This window comes from Oncorhynchus kisutch, linkage group LG28 (genome assembly GCF_002021735.2).
Source record: "Oncorhynchus kisutch isolate 150728-3 linkage group LG28, Okis_V2, whole genome shotgun sequence".
In the NCBI taxonomy this organism is placed as follows: Eukaryota; Metazoa; Chordata; class Actinopteri; order Salmoniformes; family Salmonidae; genus Oncorhynchus; species Oncorhynchus kisutch.
The window spans coordinates 38,457,617-38,477,560 of NC_034201.2; the positions used below are offsets into that span (position 1 = coordinate 38,457,617).

The window sequence follows — 19,944 nt, forward strand, 5'->3', positions numbered from 1 at the left end:
TTATCCAACATTTCACACATATATAGTCCAAACACCGACTCTTAGCAGTTTTCAGATGTCAATAAGTGGTCAATTTCACAAACCTTATTTCTCAGGAGACATGTGTTAATATGGGCTATTGTTAGTCCTTTTCTGTGTTGCTTGCTTGTTTTTAGTGCTATTCTGAGAGGCTGATCCAAGGAAGACGCATCCGTGACATTTACGTTTCGCCTCCTTCGCCTTGCCAGTGTCCAGTCTCCCACTGGCCGGGGAATTGAGCTTACCATCTGTCCAGTGGATTGGAGCAGGTCAGTACCGCCCGACTCATCGAGTCCTTAGCTGTAGGAGGCATTCAGAACTGAAACGCACATCTCGTTTTCCTCCGCAACTGAACTAGCAGCCGGAGAATCACCCTAAGCTGCTTGATGATGATACATTTGGAACAGACCAAGAATTTATGCTCATTTTTCACTTCCACCTTATTTTCCTCCTCTTGTGTAGATGTCGTCTCACACCTAGCGCATTTGAGCCCAGATGTAGACACAAATACCACTGGTGTTTTGAATCTAGCACTGCTAGCATTATCTTGCTCTGTTAGCACGATAACCACTAACCTTTGTGTATTTTATTTCCAGGACTTTGAAAGAGGGGTCTCAAAATAGCATAGGGGGTTTAAAGGGTGTGTGTGTGTGTGTGTGTGTGTGTGTGTGTGTGTGTGTGTGTCTCAGTCACCAGATCTCAACACAATTGAAAACTTATGGGAGATTCTGGAGCGGCGCCTGAGACAGCGTTTTCCACCACCGTCACAACAACACAAAATGATGGAATTTCTCATGTTAGAGTGGTGTCATGTCTGGAACTCTGTTGGAGGGACATTTATAGAACATCTGCCAAGGAGCATTGAAGCTGTTCTGGCGCACCGTGGTGGCCCAATGACCTATTAAGACACTTTATGTTGGTGTTTCCATTATTTTGGCAATTACCTCCATGTAACAACAACCTTGTTCTCTCCTTCCACACACCAACACACGTCTCACACAACAACAAATAACAGCGTTCACAAAATAACTGAATGGGTCGGTGTCACTTTGACGAATGCACAGTGCTGAATCTAAGTCAACATTGCATTGTGCTGTCACACACACACACACACACACAGTACACATTCAGACAAAGAAACCCACAGATTATAATGCATATTCATAACGGTGACTCAATGTCTTGAGCGGAACAGAAGGTAAACCAGGCGAAATACAATGAGCTCCTATCTACCTCGAGAGCCCTGTCTTCAACAGACTACATACACGCACGCACGCACACCACATGCAAATTAGTATGACAAGTCATCACGAACACTCACCAAACACACAATCAACATGCACACTGTGTACGTGCTAATAACTGAGAAAACATCAATAACAACACACAAATAAGAACACAAACTCAGACCAGCAGCCCGTTTGGAATGTTCACCAGAGATTCTGGAGGCTAAGATCCAGACAACATTCAGCTCTCATTCAAAGCCACTAACAGCTAACACACATATCTGCCTAATATCCCGTTTATGACCATCGCGGGAACCAAACCCCACGACTTTCAATAGACCACTCTATCCATTTCCATTTGACACCACAGGCTAGGTCTATATACTGCATCTACTAAAACTAGACGACCGCAGTCAATTTCCCCGCATGTCGTCTTTAGCGGATGGCGATTTTGATCGACGGCCTGCAGGGTCTCCTGGATGTTAAAGACACGTTAGAGTCAAATGGATGTGACACGTCGCAGTAAGGTTTTATGAACTAAACAAGCCCCGGCGGCTAAATCAGATCCCCGGCACCTATCTATGAGGGCGGACATGTCAACGCCACCCTTGTCTCCTTTCCTACCTAGTGCACTGCTATTTGCCGGAGCCATATAGGAATCTATAGGCTCGCCATTCCTGACACAGCCTATGATATCCCCTTTAAAAAAGTCATGAGGACCAATCAATGTCGACATGTATACATGGAGCAACTTCCTGCTTACGGAAATAAAATTTAAAAAACACCCAAATTCCAATCTGCCGTGACAAGACTGATCAACAAAGGCCGTGAATACAACGTAACAACGACGCCCCTCAAACACGGCGAAACGCCAGACTCCGTCGCGACCCGAAAGAGTCGTTCTCCCTCCATCCTCTCGCTCCTTACCTTCTTTATCCTGCCGTTGCGCGTGCCGGCGAAGGGCCACGGTGTTGCCGCGGTAATCGTAGGCGGCCACAGAGGTCAGGCCGTCATCCTTGTCGATGAAGAGCGGTATCCCTTCTATGGTGCTGGTCCCGCCAGCGGCTGGTTAAAGTCCTGGCCGCAGAAGTTGTCGTCAATCTGAAGAGGCTGAACGAGAGAGGAGAGAGAGAGAGAGGGAGAAGTGTGAGGATACAAAAAAGAGGTGTGTCTGGCCTTGTAATAGCCTTGTTTAATACAGTACAATATCAGAGCGCAGTTGCACTTACAGAAAGACAAAGGAAAGAGTCACATAAACACAACAGATACGCAGTTTGCTAACGTGAACTATCGTCTAGAGACGAGTGTTGTGTGCATGTTTAAGTAGTGCGTGTGTGTCTCTCCCAAAGGATTCTCTTCAGCCGATTCAAATGATAATCCCCTCATTCAGAGCTCTAATTTCATTAAGGGGCACAATAGTTACCCCCTGACGAATTCCAACCTGCCACTTGGGTTGCTAAGGGAGATAGGCTGAACCACTGACACAAAGCATTCAGGCTAGAGGGCAGAGGTCACCAACCTTACTACGCAAGTGAAATCGGCCTGTCGTGAGAGGCATGACACACCAACGTCACTGTGTGTGCGCAACCCGCACCCTATGGAGGCCTAAGAGGTTGCTAGCAGAGGAAGGTTAGAATTGAAGTGTGTGTTTAACACGGGCAACACGCGCACACACACACAGGCGAGTGTGTAAATGATGGTGTAATCCAAAGACTGATCACGACATCATCTGATTGATCCACAGAAGAGAACAGTTAACTCTCCCTCACGTGTCTCACCATCTGCCTGAAATTGATTTCAACATGACTCTCGTCGATGTCCCTCTGGTCCTTCCTTTCCTGCTTTATTTCACTCTCGCTGCCTCGCTCTCCAACTCTCAAACCATCCCTTAGCCGAGGAACTACAGCGGACGAGTACCACAACTCTACGCGGGTTACGATCCCCTTCTCTACTCCGTCTCTCGTCCCTCCATTCCTCCCCCCTCTTTCATCTCTACGTCTTCCTCTTATCCTTCCATCTCACAGCCAGGAAACGAAGAAGGCAGGGAGAGAAGGAGGAGAGGAGAAAGAGGAAGGGACAGCCAGCTGGGTATCAATTCGGTTACAAAGTCCCGTAGTTCGCCCCGTGACCCGGTGGAGAGAGAGGGATTGCTGCTTTACGGGAACCTTCTGCGACTCACTAACAATGGGCATCTGCAGAAGAATCGGGAGGATTGTAGAGGAGTGAAGTGTGTGTGTGTGTGTGTGCGCGCGTGTGCGTCCATGTCCACTGAGCCGTTACTTGAAACAGTCTTTTTATTCACTAATGACCTTGGCCAGTCTCCCATCTGGACAAAACAGACACACTTCACTCAACTACAATCCTTCCTACACTTCTCCAGATGCCCACAGGGCCATATTCAAACCCAATCATGAGAGAAGTGCAAGCTCGTCTCCATCAATCTGAATTTGAGTCGGGCACTTAGTCAGACACACGGTAGCCCCACCCCACCAGAGCCTGGAGGGAAGGACCTTGAAGGGTTAATCCATCATGGGGGGGGGGGGTTGAAAGGGTTAAGATACAGTACATTAGTACACAGAGACAGCAGTTGAGTCCCAAATGGCAACCTATTCCTTACATAACGCACTACTTTGACCAGAGCCCGTTGGTCCCTGGTCAACAGTAGTGCACTACTACATACGGAATAGGGTACCATTTGGGATGCACACCCAGAGTTCTACTGGGTAGTGAAGGGTAATGGTATTCTTCTGGGTTTGAAAGTTAACCTACAGTCCACAAGAAGACACTTACTGTGCTGGCTAACCTACACTGGACAATATACTGTCAATAATAAACTAGGTGGTTCGGGTCCTGAATGCTGACTGGCTGACAGCCGTGGTATATCAGACCATATACCACGAGTATGACAAATCATTCCTTTTTACGGCTCTAATTACGTTGGTGACCGGCAATAAGACACCTCGGGGGTTTGTGGTATACATTGGCAAGAAAAAGTGTAAGTGAACCTTCTGGTAATACCAGGATTTAATTAGACCGCGTTTGTCTGTTGTTGTGACCTAGATGAAGCTCAGATCAAATTTGAGGACCAATTTATGCAGAAATCCAGGTAATTCCAAAGGGTTCACATACCACGACTCAGGGCTGTATCCAGGCACTCCACTGCGTTGTCAGCCAATCAGCATTCAGGGCTCGAACCACCCAGTTTATAAAGATGAATTATGCACACGTGCGCGCGCACACACACACACATAAACAAGTGTGCGCACACACACCAAGTCTATTATAGTAAACTAAAACTAATAATGAAAAAACTATTTTGGAAAATAAAATAATTAACAAACCTGTTTGAAAAACTAAAAATATACTGATACTATTATCTTGGACTCCAAAACTAACTAAAATAAAACCCAACATGAATGATGTCCAGAATTCGTTTTTTCCTCCTAAACTTTGGGCAAAAATCTAACAGGTTTTCAAGATTTCTCCTAATGGAGTTAAGTTTCTGAATCTGATTGGTAAATGCTGCTTGCCCAAAGGGCAAGCTAAACCAGAGACGGTAGAGGAAGCGAGACATCCCACTCCCTCATTTATTTCTGGTTCATATACAGTCAATGAACTAAGCAGACCAGACACAGCTGATAATAAATTGGTGTCTATGGGAGAGCCACCCTGTTAAACAGACCTGAGAGGGATCAATGACAGACTTAGCACTAGGCAGAAGAGGCTATTGCCTCAGGCCTCAAATCAAGGGGCCTTGTGAGCTGGGCATAAACATTTTTAAAAAATACTAGTAATATTTATTTTAAATACAATTTCTCCGCTTAGGCAATGAGGCGCTTTCAAATCCGGGCAAAATGCAAATATAACAATTTGACAGAAAAATGACCAGAGTTAAAGACATTTATTTAGTAAAAATACAGGTGCTGCTGATAATACCGCCATCGTCATCAAGGCAGAAGACATGTAAGTGTAGCCTGATGCTGTCTGGCTACATAACCTACTTTATGAAGTGATTTGTTTGACAATCAGATGAAAACCACCAGTGGTCTGTGAAGAGAGTTTCCTTCAACCATATTTATTTCGCCAGTCTAGGCATGAACCCTTTCAAACCCAAGTCACATGGAAATTGACTTTACAACGTAAACCTAACCTATGAACTGACCCATCACCTTACGCATTACTCACCCCCCCGTGGCAAGAAGTGCCATCCCTATACAACACATCAATGTCTCCTAGCCTCCCAGGCACCAGTTATTTTTTTCCCCGAACACTAAATAATACAATACAAAACTAAATAGAAATGTTTTGTAAAAACTACAACTAAATAAAAACTAGCAGATCAGGTCTGGAAACTACTTGAATCTAAACGTAATTTCAAAAGAAAAATGTCTAAACGAATAGAAATCAAAATACAAATATCTGCCCCTGCTCCACTTATTCATTCAAATGTGCGTTCATACATTTATACATGTATGGGTATGCATCATGCATGGATACACAACGGTCTGATTCTGTGAGTGGGCACGTCCACACACACACACACACACACAGACAGAGGTCCTGCTCTATAAATAAAACACACACAGGGCGTAACTAAACACACGCTGCTACATTCCACACATAAGCCAAAACAGCCTGGCATATCACAGCACAAACTATTCACACATTCCACTGGGCTTCTCTCTTTCTCTGTGTGTGTGTGTGTGTGTGTGTGTGTGTGTGTGTGTGTGTGTGTGCTACCTGCCTGTATGCCTGCCTCACTCGCTCTCTCTCTTTCTCTCTCGCTCTCTCTCTCCCTCTCTCTCTCTCTCTCTCTGCCCCCCTCCCTCTCCATCTTTCGCTCTCATAAATTACCCAGAATCCCAGCTGAGCTTAAGGAGACATCGCTGGAGTCTCTTAAAGAGAAGGAGTCTCCTCTCAAAGTAAATAAAACATGTTTTGTCTGTGTGGGTGTCTCGGTGTCTCGGTTTGTCTGTGTGGGTGTCTCGGTGTCTCGGTTGTCTGTGTGGGTGTCTCGGTGTCTCGGTTGTCTGTGTGGGTGTCTCGGTGTCTCGGTTTGTCTGTGTGGGTGTCTCGGTGTCTCGGTTTGTCTGTGTGGGTGTCGTTGTCTGTGTGGGTGTCTCGGTGTCTCGGTTGTCTGTGTGGGTGTCTCGGTGTCTCGGTTTGTCTGTGTGGGTGTCTCGGTGTCTCGGTTTGTCTGTGTGGGTGTCTCGGTGTCTCGGTTTGTCTGTGTGGGTGTCTCGGTGTCTCGGTTTGTCTGTGTGGGTGTCTCGGTGTCTCGGTGTGTCTGTGTGGGTGTCTCGGTGTCTCGGTTTGTCTGTGTGGGTGTCTCGGTTTGTCTGTGTGGGTGTCTCGGTGTCTCGGTGTCGTCTGTGTGGGTGTCTCGGTGTCGTCTGTGTGGGTGTCTCGGTGTCTCGGTTTGTCTGTGTGGGTGTCTCGGTGTCTCGGTTTGTCTGTCTGTCCCTCCACGTGTCTATTTGCCCAACTGCGTCTTAATTAATTTCATCTCATACAGCGCTTTTCCAAACGCAACTTTAAAGCACTTTGGTTAGGAAACCGCCACCGACATCCAAAGCTTCATGGAACAACATGTCCTACTCGTGAGCTGTACTTCCGATAACAAAAGTACAGGGTAGAGTGTGTGTCATGTGCCGAGTCATCGCCGGTGACAGACAGGCCCGGGGGAAATCCCACTGGGAACTCCTGACCTACAGCCCACAGTCAAACACTGTCACGTCACTGCTTAGGCATAGGGGGGGGGGGGGGGGGGGGACACACGGGGCAAGCGCACACAGAAACACACACATACGATGCAGGTGCACCTAGCGCCACACGCATGTGCACGTTTCACACACAAACACACAGTGCCTAGAACGACTAACACAAAACACATACAGTTGTTTTAGAATTCCAAGCCAACTGTAGAATCTCTCGGAGGGTCAATCTCTCTCACGTCAGATAGGCCTAGAACGCTATGGCAACGGAGCAATGTGGAGATGGGAGTGTGTGGTTGTTCCTACTTGTAACGAGTGGTCCTTGGACATGCCTTGAATTGTATGTAAACACACAGCTGGGTATTGTGTGCGTGCGTTTGCGTCATGTAAAAAAGACGGTTTATTATTATTATTATTATTTTATGTTCCAGTGTGACGGCAGCAAGCAGTGGCACTACAGTCACTGGCAACATTTCAGCTATCAGCTTCCCAAAAGTGTCAAAAACACGTGTCAGAGAAAGGCCCCTCAAAATTGCCCAAGACTCCAGTCACCCCAGCATTTGACTGTTCTCTGCTCCCATACGGCAGGCGGTTCTTTTCAATGGCTGTGCGAAGTTGCTGGAGCACTGTCGTACACGTCAATCCAGAGCATCCCAAACATGCTCAATGGGTGACATGTCAGGCGAGTAAACAGACCATGGAAGTACTGGGACATTTTTCAGCTTCCAGGAATGATGTACATTATCATGTTGAAACATGTGATGGCAGCGGATGAACAGCACGGCATGGGCCTCAGGATCTCATCAATTGCCATCGATAAAATGCAATTGTGATCGTTGTCCGTAACGTATATCTGCCCATACCATAACCCCACCGCAGGCCACTCTGTTCACAACATTGACATCAGTAAACCGTTCGCCCACACGATGCCATACAGCTGTCTGCCATTTGCCCGGTACAGTCAAAACCGGGATTCATCCATGAAGAGCACACTTCTACAGCTAGTGGCCAATGGAAAATGAGCATTGTCCCACTGAAGTCTGTTACGACACCAAACTGCAGTCAGGTCAAGACCCTGGTGAGGACGACGAGAAGGCAGATGAGCTTCCCTGAGACGGTTTCTGACAGTGTGCAGAAATTCTTCAAATATTAAATTCTCTGGCAACAGCTCTGATGGACATTCCTGCAGTCAGCAGGCCAATTGCACAATCCCTCAAAAGGTGAGACATCTGTGGCATTGTGTTGTGTGCCAAAACTGCCAATTTGAGAGTGGCCTTTTATTGTCCCCAGCAACAAGATGCACCTGTGTAGTGATCATGCAGTTTATTCAGATTTTTGATATGCCAAACTTGACAAGTGGATCTTGGCAAAGGACAAATGCTCACTAACAGGGATGTCAACAAATTTGTGCAAAACATTTGAGAGAAATAAGCTTCTTTTGCATATGGACCATTTCTGGGATATTTTATCTCAGTTCATGAAACATGGGACCAACACTTTACATGTTGCGTTTATATTTTTGCTGTTGATTATTATTATTATTATTACTATTAATATTTATCCTGCTACCAGTCACTTCTTACCCCTGTTTACATGTACATACCTACAATCAATCCAGCACCCCTGCACACTGTAATAATGGTACTGGCACTAACCTGTATATGATTCTTGTGTTCGGTTTCCTCTCGTATTTCTTATCTATATTATTACTTGTATTACTGCCTCATTGGGAAAGAGTTTTGGCGCTGCGCACGTCACCACACTGTTTTACACTTGTTGTATCCTGTGTACGTGACAAGTACACTTTGAAAACACAAAAGACACAGACAGACATCAATAAATAATTACACGGGCAATTAGTATCATTAGCATGGGCGTCGGCGATTTGTGAGCATGGGGTGGGGACAGAGAGACAGACAGAGCGAGAAAGAGATTTTGTATCATTTGCCGCCACTCCAATAACTACGATATTTGGCGAAACTTTGTGGCGAATCATCCCGAAACTAACGTTAAAAACTGCACGCATTGACATAAAAATGGTATCCTTAATTGGGAAAATCTCACACTATCCCTTTTAAGATCAGATTGACAATTACAACTGGTCTTTTTAAGCAAACAGATTTAAGCAGTAGCACGAATGAGAGCCAAGAGCACGCAGCCACAGCTTGCTCCTCATCTTCCCTACAGTGCAGTGGTTCCCATCAATTGTATTTCAGATGGGATCAACATAATTTATATTCATGCATTTTTGGAGTAGAACGGCATTTTTTATTTAATTTTTTTGTCGCCAGAAGTGAACTTCAGTCGTTCTTACAACCTGGCACCCCCCCCCCACCACCACATTCTCCTCCGCTGCTGAAAACAATCTTAAGGGAGACACTGATAAGCAAACACACACACACAGGTAGACACACGCACACACTGGATTGGTTGGTTTGTCCGTCAATCTAACCCAATACATAAGAATGTCTAATATTAGTACTTTAGTATGGTATATAATGACATAGGTTCAACCCAGTAATTCTCACCCCTCAGCACATTACGTCGCCCAATTAACTAAGAAACATCCATCCGGTGGTCATCACCGCCGCCGTCCCAATTAGTCACGTTTAATGAGCTACGTGCGTTTACCGTCACATTCTGATTAAGGAAAAGGGGAATAGTCCTGTGTTTTACATTTATCGTAATTACCGCTCAGAATCGCAAAGGCAAATATATTTAACGAGGTTATTAGTTGGCCTTGCTTGAGTTGAAGATATCGTTTTGGAAGAACACAGCCCTCCAGACCTGGGATCAAATACTATTTTGAATAGTTCAGCATTCGCTTGAGCCTGCCTGGAGTTCCCGATTTCTTTTTTTTTTTGGGGGGGGGGGGGCATCTATTTCACGAGGCAAACTCAAATCAAACACAGATTAAGTGTTGGAAATGTAGCATTTGAACACACCGTTGATTCTGTATCTGATAATCGCAGAGTCGACTTGACTAAACTATATTGCATTTCCCCCTGTATGGAACAAGCAAAGTTCTATGAAATTGAATAATGCTATTAGCGGATAGAGGATAGAGGCTAGCAGATAGAAGATAGCGGATAGAAGATAACGGATAGAAGATAGCGGCTAGCGGATAGAAGATAGCGGATAGAAGATAGCGGATAGAAGATAGCGGATAGAAGATAGCGGATAGAAGATAGCGGATAGAGGCTAGCGGATAGAAGATAGCGGATAGAAGATAGCGGATAGAGGCTAGCAGATAGCAGATAGCGTTAGCCCCAACAAAGCTTTCAGTATCCAGGCATATCTTCATGTTGGTCGGTATAGCAGTGGCGGCGGTTCCTATGTGCGGCCCAAACGCAACCCTTATTCCCTGCATAGTGCGCAACTTTTATCCAGCTCTGGTCAAGAGCAGTACTCTAAAATCGGGAACAGGGTGCCATTTGGGACACCGTCATTTGTATGTGCTCCAAGGAGCGGAGGAAGGACGGAAGTAGTTTAACAGATAAAAAAAGGCTAACCTGCAACACTATCAAACTGCCGAGGCTAGATGCATGGGGAGAGTCGGAGATTCACATCCGCTCTTACTTTGAAGAGAGATACCAGTCGAGTTCAATAGTGCTGTGAGTAGGCATCCTGCATAGTGTAGCGCGCACGCGCGTCCTGCTTAGTACGGGTCACCCGGTGCCTCGATCACACTAAGATGACTCGGCCTCTCAGTCTTCTTTTCCGACTCTATTGTAGGAATCCCAGGCTGCCCGGCACGTCGCCGGAAGAAGCTAGACCATTGTTCCACCGTCTCCGGGAAGGGCCGGGTGGACGGTGAGTACACGGAGATTCATACTCCATACGTCGGCACCATCTTAGGCCAGAGCGAGAAATAGAGATGTGGGCTAAACCTAAGGAAAAGTTGTGATAGTAGCATTGTATTTTGTTTGTCCATTACAGACTTCATGAATGCCTGCGCATGCCACACCCACACCCCCCCTAACCACAACACACACACACCCACAACAAACACTACTCACACCCCCACCTCACCAAACACTATACACACACACAACCATCCCCAACAAAAACACGACACACATCCCCACCCACACACATCCCCACCCACAACAAACACGACCCCCCCCCCCCCACCCCAGCCAAACACACACACTCAAATTGCCACGGCGCCAACACTAACGGACATCCTCCACTGTTCTATTCTCCTCCTATTCCCTTCCTGACGGCGTGAATGTCAAGATGTCACCTGAAGACGGTGAGCCTTATCTGGCACACTGCCAGCCACCAGCTGGCGCCGAGGGTCAGGAGCAGCGGTAGAAAGCGCCTTCCCTGTGAAGAGCCAGGGGATGACGGAAAGCCTCGGCGGTGACGGTGACAGCCCAGCGCCCGGGTGACTGACAGCGATATTATTGGTGCGGGAGCATTCTGTTCAAATCATCTCCTCCTGCTCTGTGGCTGGTGGTACCAGCAGACACATGGGCAGCACAGGCTTTCTGTAGCTAGCTTCTCTAGCTCTCTCTTTTCCCTTTCTCTCCATCTCCACTTCCCCTCGCCTCCCTTTCCTCAGCAGATATAGCCTGCAAAGACATGTCTCCATTCTCTTTCTGTAGCTACTTGTCGCTCTCTCTCTCACTCTCGTTCGCTCCAGCTCACTATTCCTCAGTGGTGTAATGTACTTAAGTAAAAATACTTTAAAGTACTACTTAAGTAGTGTTTTTTGGGTATCTGTACTTTACCATTTATATTTTTTGGACCACTTTTTATTGGACTCCACTACCTTCCTAATGAAAATAATGTATTATTCACTTACATTTTCCCTGACACCCAAAAGTGCGTTACATTTTGAATGCTAATAAGCAGGACAGGACAATTGTCTAATTCGCACAATAATCAAGGCAACATCCCTGGTCATCCCTACTGCCTCTGATCGGGTGGACTCACTAAACACACATGCTTCGTTTGTAAATCATGTCTGACTGTTGTAGTGTGCCCCTGGCAATCCGTCAATTTAGAAAACAAGAAAATCGTGCCGTCTGGGTTGCTTAATATAAGGAATTTTTTATTATTTACACTTTTACTTTCAATACTTAAGCATATTTTAGCTATTCCATTTACTTTTGATACTTACGTATATTTAAAACCAAAAGCGTTTAGACTTCTACTCCAGTAGAATTTTGCTGGGCGACTCACTTTTACTTGAGTCGTTCTCTATTAAAGGCATCTTTTACTCAGGTACGACAACTGGGTACTTTTTTCACCAATGCCATTTCTTCCCTCTCCACCCCGTCTCACTCTCCCAATCCTCCACCCACTTGCTCTCCCTCTCTTATTCTCTCTCCCACTCTACCCACCTCTCCCTCCCGATCTCTGTCTTGCTCCCCCTCCCTCTGTGGAGAAATGGTTTCTATGGATCTACTCCCAGAGTGGTGGAAGGTCATAGCATCACTAATAAACCCCAGACAGATGAGATGAGGGCCTGAGAACACTGCCACTGCCCGAGGTCGCTTCAGATAGGTGTGTGTGTGTGTGTGTGTGTGTGTGTGTGTGTGTGTGTGTGTGTGTGTGTGTGTGTGTACAATATAAAGAACAAAATTACATAATAAATATCTACAACTGTGAACCTATGTGAGCTTTCCACACACACACACACACACACAGACCACACACAGTCACAGTCCATTTACAGGGGTAATGAGGGGAGCTGACAGTACGGGAGACCATTCATCATGATAGGTTGCACCCTTCAGCTGGCCAATGGCCTGCCTCAATCCGCCTCGCCTCCCAGCCGCTCTACACCAGGGTCAACTGCTGACCTCACCTAGCCCCTCACGGAGCAATGAGGCAAAATCACCCCCAGACACTGATCTAAGGTCAGTTTTCAAAGGTTAAGGTTAAGAGAGTGGGGGAGGGGAACGCTGTTCCAAGACCTGTGCTTACAGGATTACTTCTACTCAATGAGTCCTCAAGCCTGACCTGGCGTCGCCACAGGATCAAGGGCCAGCCAATCGGCTGAACACAGCAGCTCTTACATCACCGTTCCCACCAGAGCCGGGGAGCTGTGGCAACGAGTGGGCTTAAAAAGCGGGAATCCAGAATGAGTCAGTGTGGAATGGTTTGCGACCGACTGGCTGACTAAGCAGATTGCGGGGTGTTACTTGAGAGAAGATCACATTTTAACTGGCTTTGGAAAAAATGTTATCCTGTGTAAACGCTACTTGTGAGGACACATTTGCACGCGGAGAACCAGAGCCCATTTCCAAAACGGTCAAATTAACACTCATGGGGAGAAGAGGAGTTGAGAAAGAAAAGGGCCAACACGACGACAGGAAATCAACTGCAGCTGAGGAGGAGCGAGGTGAACCCCTGAGTGCCTCAACTGGGCCATTCACAAATCCCTCTCTTTTTTTCACTCTCCCTCTCTAGGTTTAGAAACGACAGACGGCGCGACTCGGCCAGGCTTTTCGGCAGCCTCCTTTCCCAATCTCTCCATCCTTTTCTTTCAAGCACCTGTGCACTCTTGGTAATGAACTGTAATAAAGAGTGACCTGCTGTTGCTCCTGCTGTACTCATTCATAGTCCATTATGTGTATGTCGTACAGCTGGAGATGGGCCTTCATTAGCACGTAGCACCTGTCACCAAGCTGGGCCGTACCGCTGTTTAATAAGAATGCTATATCAAAAGAACTAATCGTTAGAGTGGTAGAGACTAAGAAAGGGGGGGGGGGTGAGAAAGAGAGCACAAAAAAAGAGGGAAAGAACGAATGAAAGAGGAAGAAGGAGAGAGAGGGAGGTTGAGAACGCCAGCTAACAGGCTGAGTAAGTGAGTGAGCGAGTGACAAAGACAGTAAGAAGTAGAAGTCGACTGTAGATGGATATATAGAGGGGGGAGCGAGAAAGAACGGGGAGAGGGCGAGAAAGCAGAATGACTGTTGGGAAGAGAGAAGGAGGAAGAGGAAGAGAAGAAGAAGGGATAAGAGAGAAGGGGAGCGAGAAGGGAGAAGGCTAAAGAGAGGGCGAAGGAGATGTGGACCTGAGGCCTGTTTATCTCGGCCTGGAGCGGGGTGTGCGCTCTCGAAAGCAATGCGCGGCCATGCACCGTAGATCAGTAGGAGAACCCCAGCCAAGCCTCTGTCTTCCACGAGGGGCGGAGTACTGCAGACAGCATGTGATCAAAACCTCTCTCAATGAATTTGTGTGTGTGTGTGTGTCATTTGAGTGACATTTCACAAATCCTGGGGACTGGGCTAATGATATCTCCGTTGGACTAAATCAAAGCACTCAGTGGTTCCAGGAAGAGAGTGGGAACCGGGCTCAGAGTCACGATGTCTCAGCACTTCCTCTCTAATTACGACTGGCCTACAGATGGCCCCAGGGAGAAGTGGTGGAAGGGGACTAAAGCTAAATGCCAGCATCATGGCAGAGGCGTGTTGAGGAAGGCCCATGTATTCATCACCACTGTCTGAATCGAAACCCTGATAATTGCAGGGTGGCTGTAACTATGGTCTCCTCAAGTTTGACAGATCTCCAGTGAGACCACAAGGTCAGCCATTACAGAGCTTAGGCCTTTTGTTCAATGCTCTCTGAAAAGAGCATGGCAAATAATAAGAATCAAAGTGAATTTAATGTGAGGGATTTGAAATGCAGTGAATTGAATCAGAGAATCCGATAGAGGGTCGCAGGGACTCACCGAGTTGATGCAGGCCAGCTCCTTGTTGAGCAACCAGGGCAGCGACAGCCTTCCCTCTCCCCTGTAGCAGGACTGGATGCGCTCCTTGATCTTCTCCTTGATGCGGCGCAGTGTGAACAGGCACAGGGCCGACTCCTTGGGTGGTTTGGCCCTGTTTTTCTGGCCTTGGGAGAAGACCGTGAATAGGATGTCCTCGTCTTCGGAAATGCTTAAAGAGTCGGCCAACTGCTTCCCGGGCCGGCTGAGGTAAGCGTCCTGGATGAGGCGGTACTCCACACCATCCTTGGTGCAGCCAATGGGGAACTCCACGTACGAGTAGAACTTGGGATCGTCCACGCAGAGACGGACGATCTTGGAGGTGAAGAACTGTTCGCCGGAGGCGTCTGGCGAGGTGAGCTGAGTGTCCAGCTGCATGGTAAGGTAGTAGACAAACTGCTCGCTGCTGAAACTGTAGATGTAATAGATGTCGAAGGCGGGGAATTTGCTGAGGGTGTCCGAAGGGATCTTGAGCTGCGAGGAGACAAACTCGTCCTGGTAGACGAAGCTGAACATGTCGGCGTTCTCCTCATTGGCCATCAGCTTGCGGCTGGAGAGTGTGGGGAAGTACTCCGACTTGCCGTCGATGGGCGTGCCGATGAAGAGCTTGCTGGCGGGGCCATGCGGGGAGGTGATGATGACCCCGGACATGGTGCCAGACTCGGCCACGCTGGACAGGTAGTGCTCCTTGCGGTGGTGTGGCTCGCCTAGCTTGAACAGGTCATCCAGTCTTAAAAACTGGCAGATGCCCTGGGAGGTGCTCCCGCAGGCGATGAGCCGGTTCTGGGCGTAGTCAATGAGCAGCAGCTTGTTGACATTGCTGGTCTGGGCCAGGTCGTGGGGGCAGGACTGGACGCTGGGCGGGGGGTAGCACTTCTCATTGTCCACCACGGGACCAGTCATGTGGCTCCGCAGCTTGGTGAGGTTGCTGGAGAGCTTGAAGATCCAGTTGACCGAGCCGACATAGACCTCGCCCGTTTTGTTGTGAATGGCCAGGTGTGTCAGTCCCCAATCGGGCGGGTAGAAGGTTTTGAAGGTCTGGGGTTGGCCTCCTGTTTGGGATGAGCCTACCAAGAGGACTAGCACCATGAGAAGGAGCAGGTTCCCCAGACGAGGGGCAGCGAGTGACCTCTGTAAGGGCCACATATCTGGGACTTGCGGGAGGCAAGGCTGGGGGAAGGGATGGGGGAGGTGGGTTCACTCCAGCACCTAGTCCGGCTCTGTTTGTGTTTAGCTATATTCCCCTGGAAGGAGAATGGACTGGCCAAGGGAAGGGGGGGAAAGCTCCTATTGATCCGGTGTCCTTTTCTCTGCGTTCGGAGCTGTCATCCAGAGCATCATCCACAGCGGCATTTGTAGGAGCCCTGCAAGGCAAAAAAAAAAAAAAAAACATTATGAGACGCGATGGAACATTACCTATTGATTATGCATCAGCCCGGGAACCTGAAAGCACCCGAGATACGCTGCCAAGTTAAGACAAAAGTCAAGACGACATTCAACCACCCCAGATGAATAAATTACACAAACTCAGGCCTGTAGGGCATATCCGTGACTACACTCAATTGTGAAGGGAGACAGCTAGCGAGAGCTTCGGGCATATTACACAACGCACGGTACCATAACGCGAGTCACACTGCGATGAGTTAGAAACACACAACACCCGGCATGCTAATATTTCACATGTTCAACAGTATAGTGAGGGTTTAGAGAAGGTCTGCTGAGAAAATCCCCGGAGGTGGCACACTTCTATGGACGCCACGCAATTTGTATCCAGGTCTGCTCCCTCCCAGGCCTCCCCACTGCATGCAGTATCAGCAAACTACCCAGCATCCCCCTCTTCTCCTAATTAGGCCCTTATTCTGTCAATAGCACCAAGGCATGGTTCTCAGTTACTCTGTGGCAGATCCGCAGCTCTCTGATGGCCAAAACATGTTTGCTACACAGAGGGAGGTTGAGTAAAAAAAAAGATGATTCATGGTCATTATGCTCCATCGGGAATGTTGAGAACAATACAAGCTAGAAAAAAAAGGGAAATTAAAGAATGAGATGGATTGAGACTCGAGACAAAAGTATACTGCACACGTCTCAGAGAGATTAATTGCTGTTGTTGTTGTCATTGTTGTTGCGGTTCCAACAATACAATTCCCATTTTCACTCCAGCCAAAGCTTCTCTCGCCATCTCGCCCACCCAACCCAGTCATCCACTCCCAGCAGTTAAATGCAAAAAAATATGATTATTTATTTAACCTTTATTTAACTAGGCAAGTCGGTTAAGAACACATTGTTATTTACAATAACGTCCTACCCCGGCCAAACCCGGATGACTCTGGGCAAGTTGTGCACAGCACTATGGGGCCTTAGGAGGGACGGGGGGAATAATGGGAGAGGAGGGAAGGGGGGGGGGGTTGATGGGAGAGCAGGATGGGGGGATTGATGGGAGAGCAGGGACGGGGGGGGTTGATGGGAGAGGAGGGACGGGGGGAGGGGTTTGATTGGAGAGGAGGGAGGGGGGGGGTGTGCTGGGAGAGGAGGGACGGGACGGGGGGGAGAGGAGAGACGGGGGGAGGGGTTTGATGGGAGAGGAGGGACGGGGGGGGTTTGATGGGGGAGGAGGGACGGGGGGGGTTTGATGGGAGAGGAGAGACGGGGGGAGGGGTTTGATGGGAGAGGAGGGACGGGGGGAGGGGTTTGATGGGAGAGAAGGGACGGGGGGGGTTTGATGGGGGAGGAGGGACGGGGGGGGCTGGATGGGAGAGGAGGGACGGGGGGGGGGTTTGATGGGAGAGGAAGGACGGGGGGGTCTGATGGGAGAGGAAGGACGGGGGGGTCTGATGGGAGAGGAAGGACGGGGGGGTCTGATGGGAGAGGAAGGACGGGGGGTCTGATGGGAGAGGAGGGACTGGGGGGGGTCTGATGGGAGAGGAAGGACGGGGGGGTCTGATGGGAGAGGAAGGACGGGGGGGTCTGATGGGAGAGGAAGGACGGGGGGGTCTGATGGGAGAGGAAGGACGGGGGGGTCTGATGGGAGAGGAAGGACGGGGGGGTCTGATGGGAGAGGAGGTACGGGGGGGTCTGATGGGAGAGGAGGTACGGGGGGGTTCGATGGGAGAAGAGGTACGGGGGGGGTTCGATGGGAGAGGAGGGACGGGGGGGGTTGATGGGAGAGGGACGGGGGGTGTTGATGGGAGAGGAGGGATGGGGGGGGGGGGTTGATGGGAGAGGAGCGATGGGGGGGATTGATTGACGGGGAGGTGAAAGTAATGGAAAAATACTTTTTTCCCTTGTGGGTGACTTCTAGTGCAAATGATAGCAGAGAGTTTGAGTTGGCCCATCTCAGCGCTGCTTGACAGACCAATCATGTTCCGGCGATACCGGGACATTAGTTTCCCTGTAAATGCTGATTACGCAAAATGTGTGCGGCAACTCTCAGAGGCCCGGCTTAATTTCACCTAGACTATGAAAGTGTTGGCAGAGGGTTATTTTATGACCGAACCGAATTGGGAAAGACGAGAGACGATGGAGGGAGGGACGAAAGCCGTGTGTGGGGGGGGGGGGGGGGGGGAACATGAGATATAACGAAAATCTAAAAATGAAGAGAAGGAGGGAAGGAATAATAAGTCAATTCTTTCCTCCCTTATCTTGGGTTTTCCTCCGGAGAGTGATTTCAGGGGTTGGCCTGTGTGTCAATTAGTGCCCAAGAACGCATGGAGGTAGTACGGTCAGTTACAAATGACTGTGTCCATGTGTGCGCATTGGAGGGAGATTTAGGGGGAAAGTGTTTTGGTTCGGAAAATTGCACACAGACAGCCCTAAAAGCTAGCCGGTGGAATTGCAAACCATAGCTCTGGTAGCAGCGAGGTTCAGGGGAGTTTGTGTCATCCAATTTCCACAAATGAAAGCCTGGACAAGATGAATATGCTGTGGAAAGAGAGAGAGAGAGAGAGAGAGAGGGGCGAGAGAGAGAGAGAGGGGAGAGAGAGAGGGGCGAGAGAGAGAGAGAGGGGCGAGAGAGAGAGAGAGAAGGGGCGAGAGACAGAGAGAGGGGCGAGAGAGAGAGAGAGGGGCGAGAGAGAGAGAGAGGGGCGAGAGAGAGAGAGAGGGGCGAGAGAGAGAGAGAGAGAGAGGGGCGAGAGAGAGAGATAGAGAGGGGGCGAGCGAGAGAGAGAGAGAGGGGCGAGAGAGAGAGAGAGGGGCGAGAGAGAGAGAGAGGGGCGAGCGAGAGAGAGGGGGCGAGCGAGAGAAGAGGGGCGAGCGAGAGAGGGGCGAAGCGAGAGAGAGGGGCGAGCGAGAGAGAGAGAGGGCGGAGCGAGAGAGAGAGAGGGGCGAGCGAGAGAGAGAGGGGCGAGAGAGAGAGAGAGGGGCGAGAGAGAGAGAGAGGGGCGAGCGAGAGAGAGAGGGGCGAGAGAGAGAGGGGGCGAGCGAGAGAGAGAGGGGCGAGCGAGAGAGAGAGAGGCGAGCGAGAGAGAGAGAGATGGGGCGAGAGAGAGAGAGAGATGGGGGCGAGAGAGAGAGAGAGAGGCGAGAGAGAGAGAGAGGGGCGAGAGAGAGAGAGAGGCGAGAGAGAGAGAGAGGCGAGCATGAGGAGAGAGAGAGAGGCGAGCGAGAGAGAGAGAGGGGCAGAGAGAGAGAGAGAGGGGGCGAGAGAGAGAGGGGCGAGCGAGAGAGAGAGGGGCGAGCGAGAGAGAGAGAGGCGAGCGAGAGAGAGAGAGAAGGGGCGAGAGAGAGAGAGAGGGGCGAGAGAGAGAGAGAGAGGCGAGCGAGAGAGAGGGGCGAGAGAGAGAGAGAGGGGCGGAGAGAGAGAGAGGGGCGAGAGGAGGGGCGAGAGAGAGAGAGAGGGGCGAGAGAGAGAGAGAGAGGGGCGAGAGAGAGAGAGAGAGAGAGGGGGCGAGAGAAGAGAGAGGGGGCGAGAGAGAGAGAGAGAGAGGGGCGAGAGAGAGAGAGAGAGGGGCGAGAGAGAGAGAGAGGCGAGAGAGAGGAGGCGAGAGAGAGAGAGAGAAGGGGCGAGGAGAGAGAGAGGGGCGAGAGAGAGAGAGAGGGGGCGAGAGAGAGAGAGAGGCGAGAGAGAGAGAGAGGGGCGAGAGAAGAGAGAGGGGGCGAGAGAGAGGAGAGAGGGGCGAGAGAGAGAGAGAGGGGCGAGAGAGAGAGAGGGGCGAGAGAGAAGAGAGGGGGCGAGAGAGAGAGAGAGGGGCGAGAGAGAGAGAGAGGGGCGAGAGAGAGAGAGAGGGGCGAAGAGAGAGAGAGAGGGAGGCGAGAGAGAGAGAGG

The 19,944-nt window shown here is 49.4% G+C and overlaps 2 protein-coding genes across 9 annotated transcripts in view; both read right to left on the minus strand.

Annotated features, from left to right (window-relative positions):
* LOC109872506 (rap guanine nucleotide exchange factor 6) overlaps nt 1-19,944 on the minus strand; it is a 165,715-nt gene that overhangs the window by 90,991 nt on the left and 54,780 nt on the right. The window lies entirely within an intron of this gene.
* Nucleotides 2,206-16,041, minus strand: LOC116358085 (plexin-A1; the record flags this gene model as incomplete). The annotated part of the gene is given in 2 exon segments (XM_031807453.1): nt 2,206-2,354; nt 14,646-16,041. Coding segments are annotated over 2 exon segments (1,251 nt in total). The 5' UTR covers nt 15,828-16,041.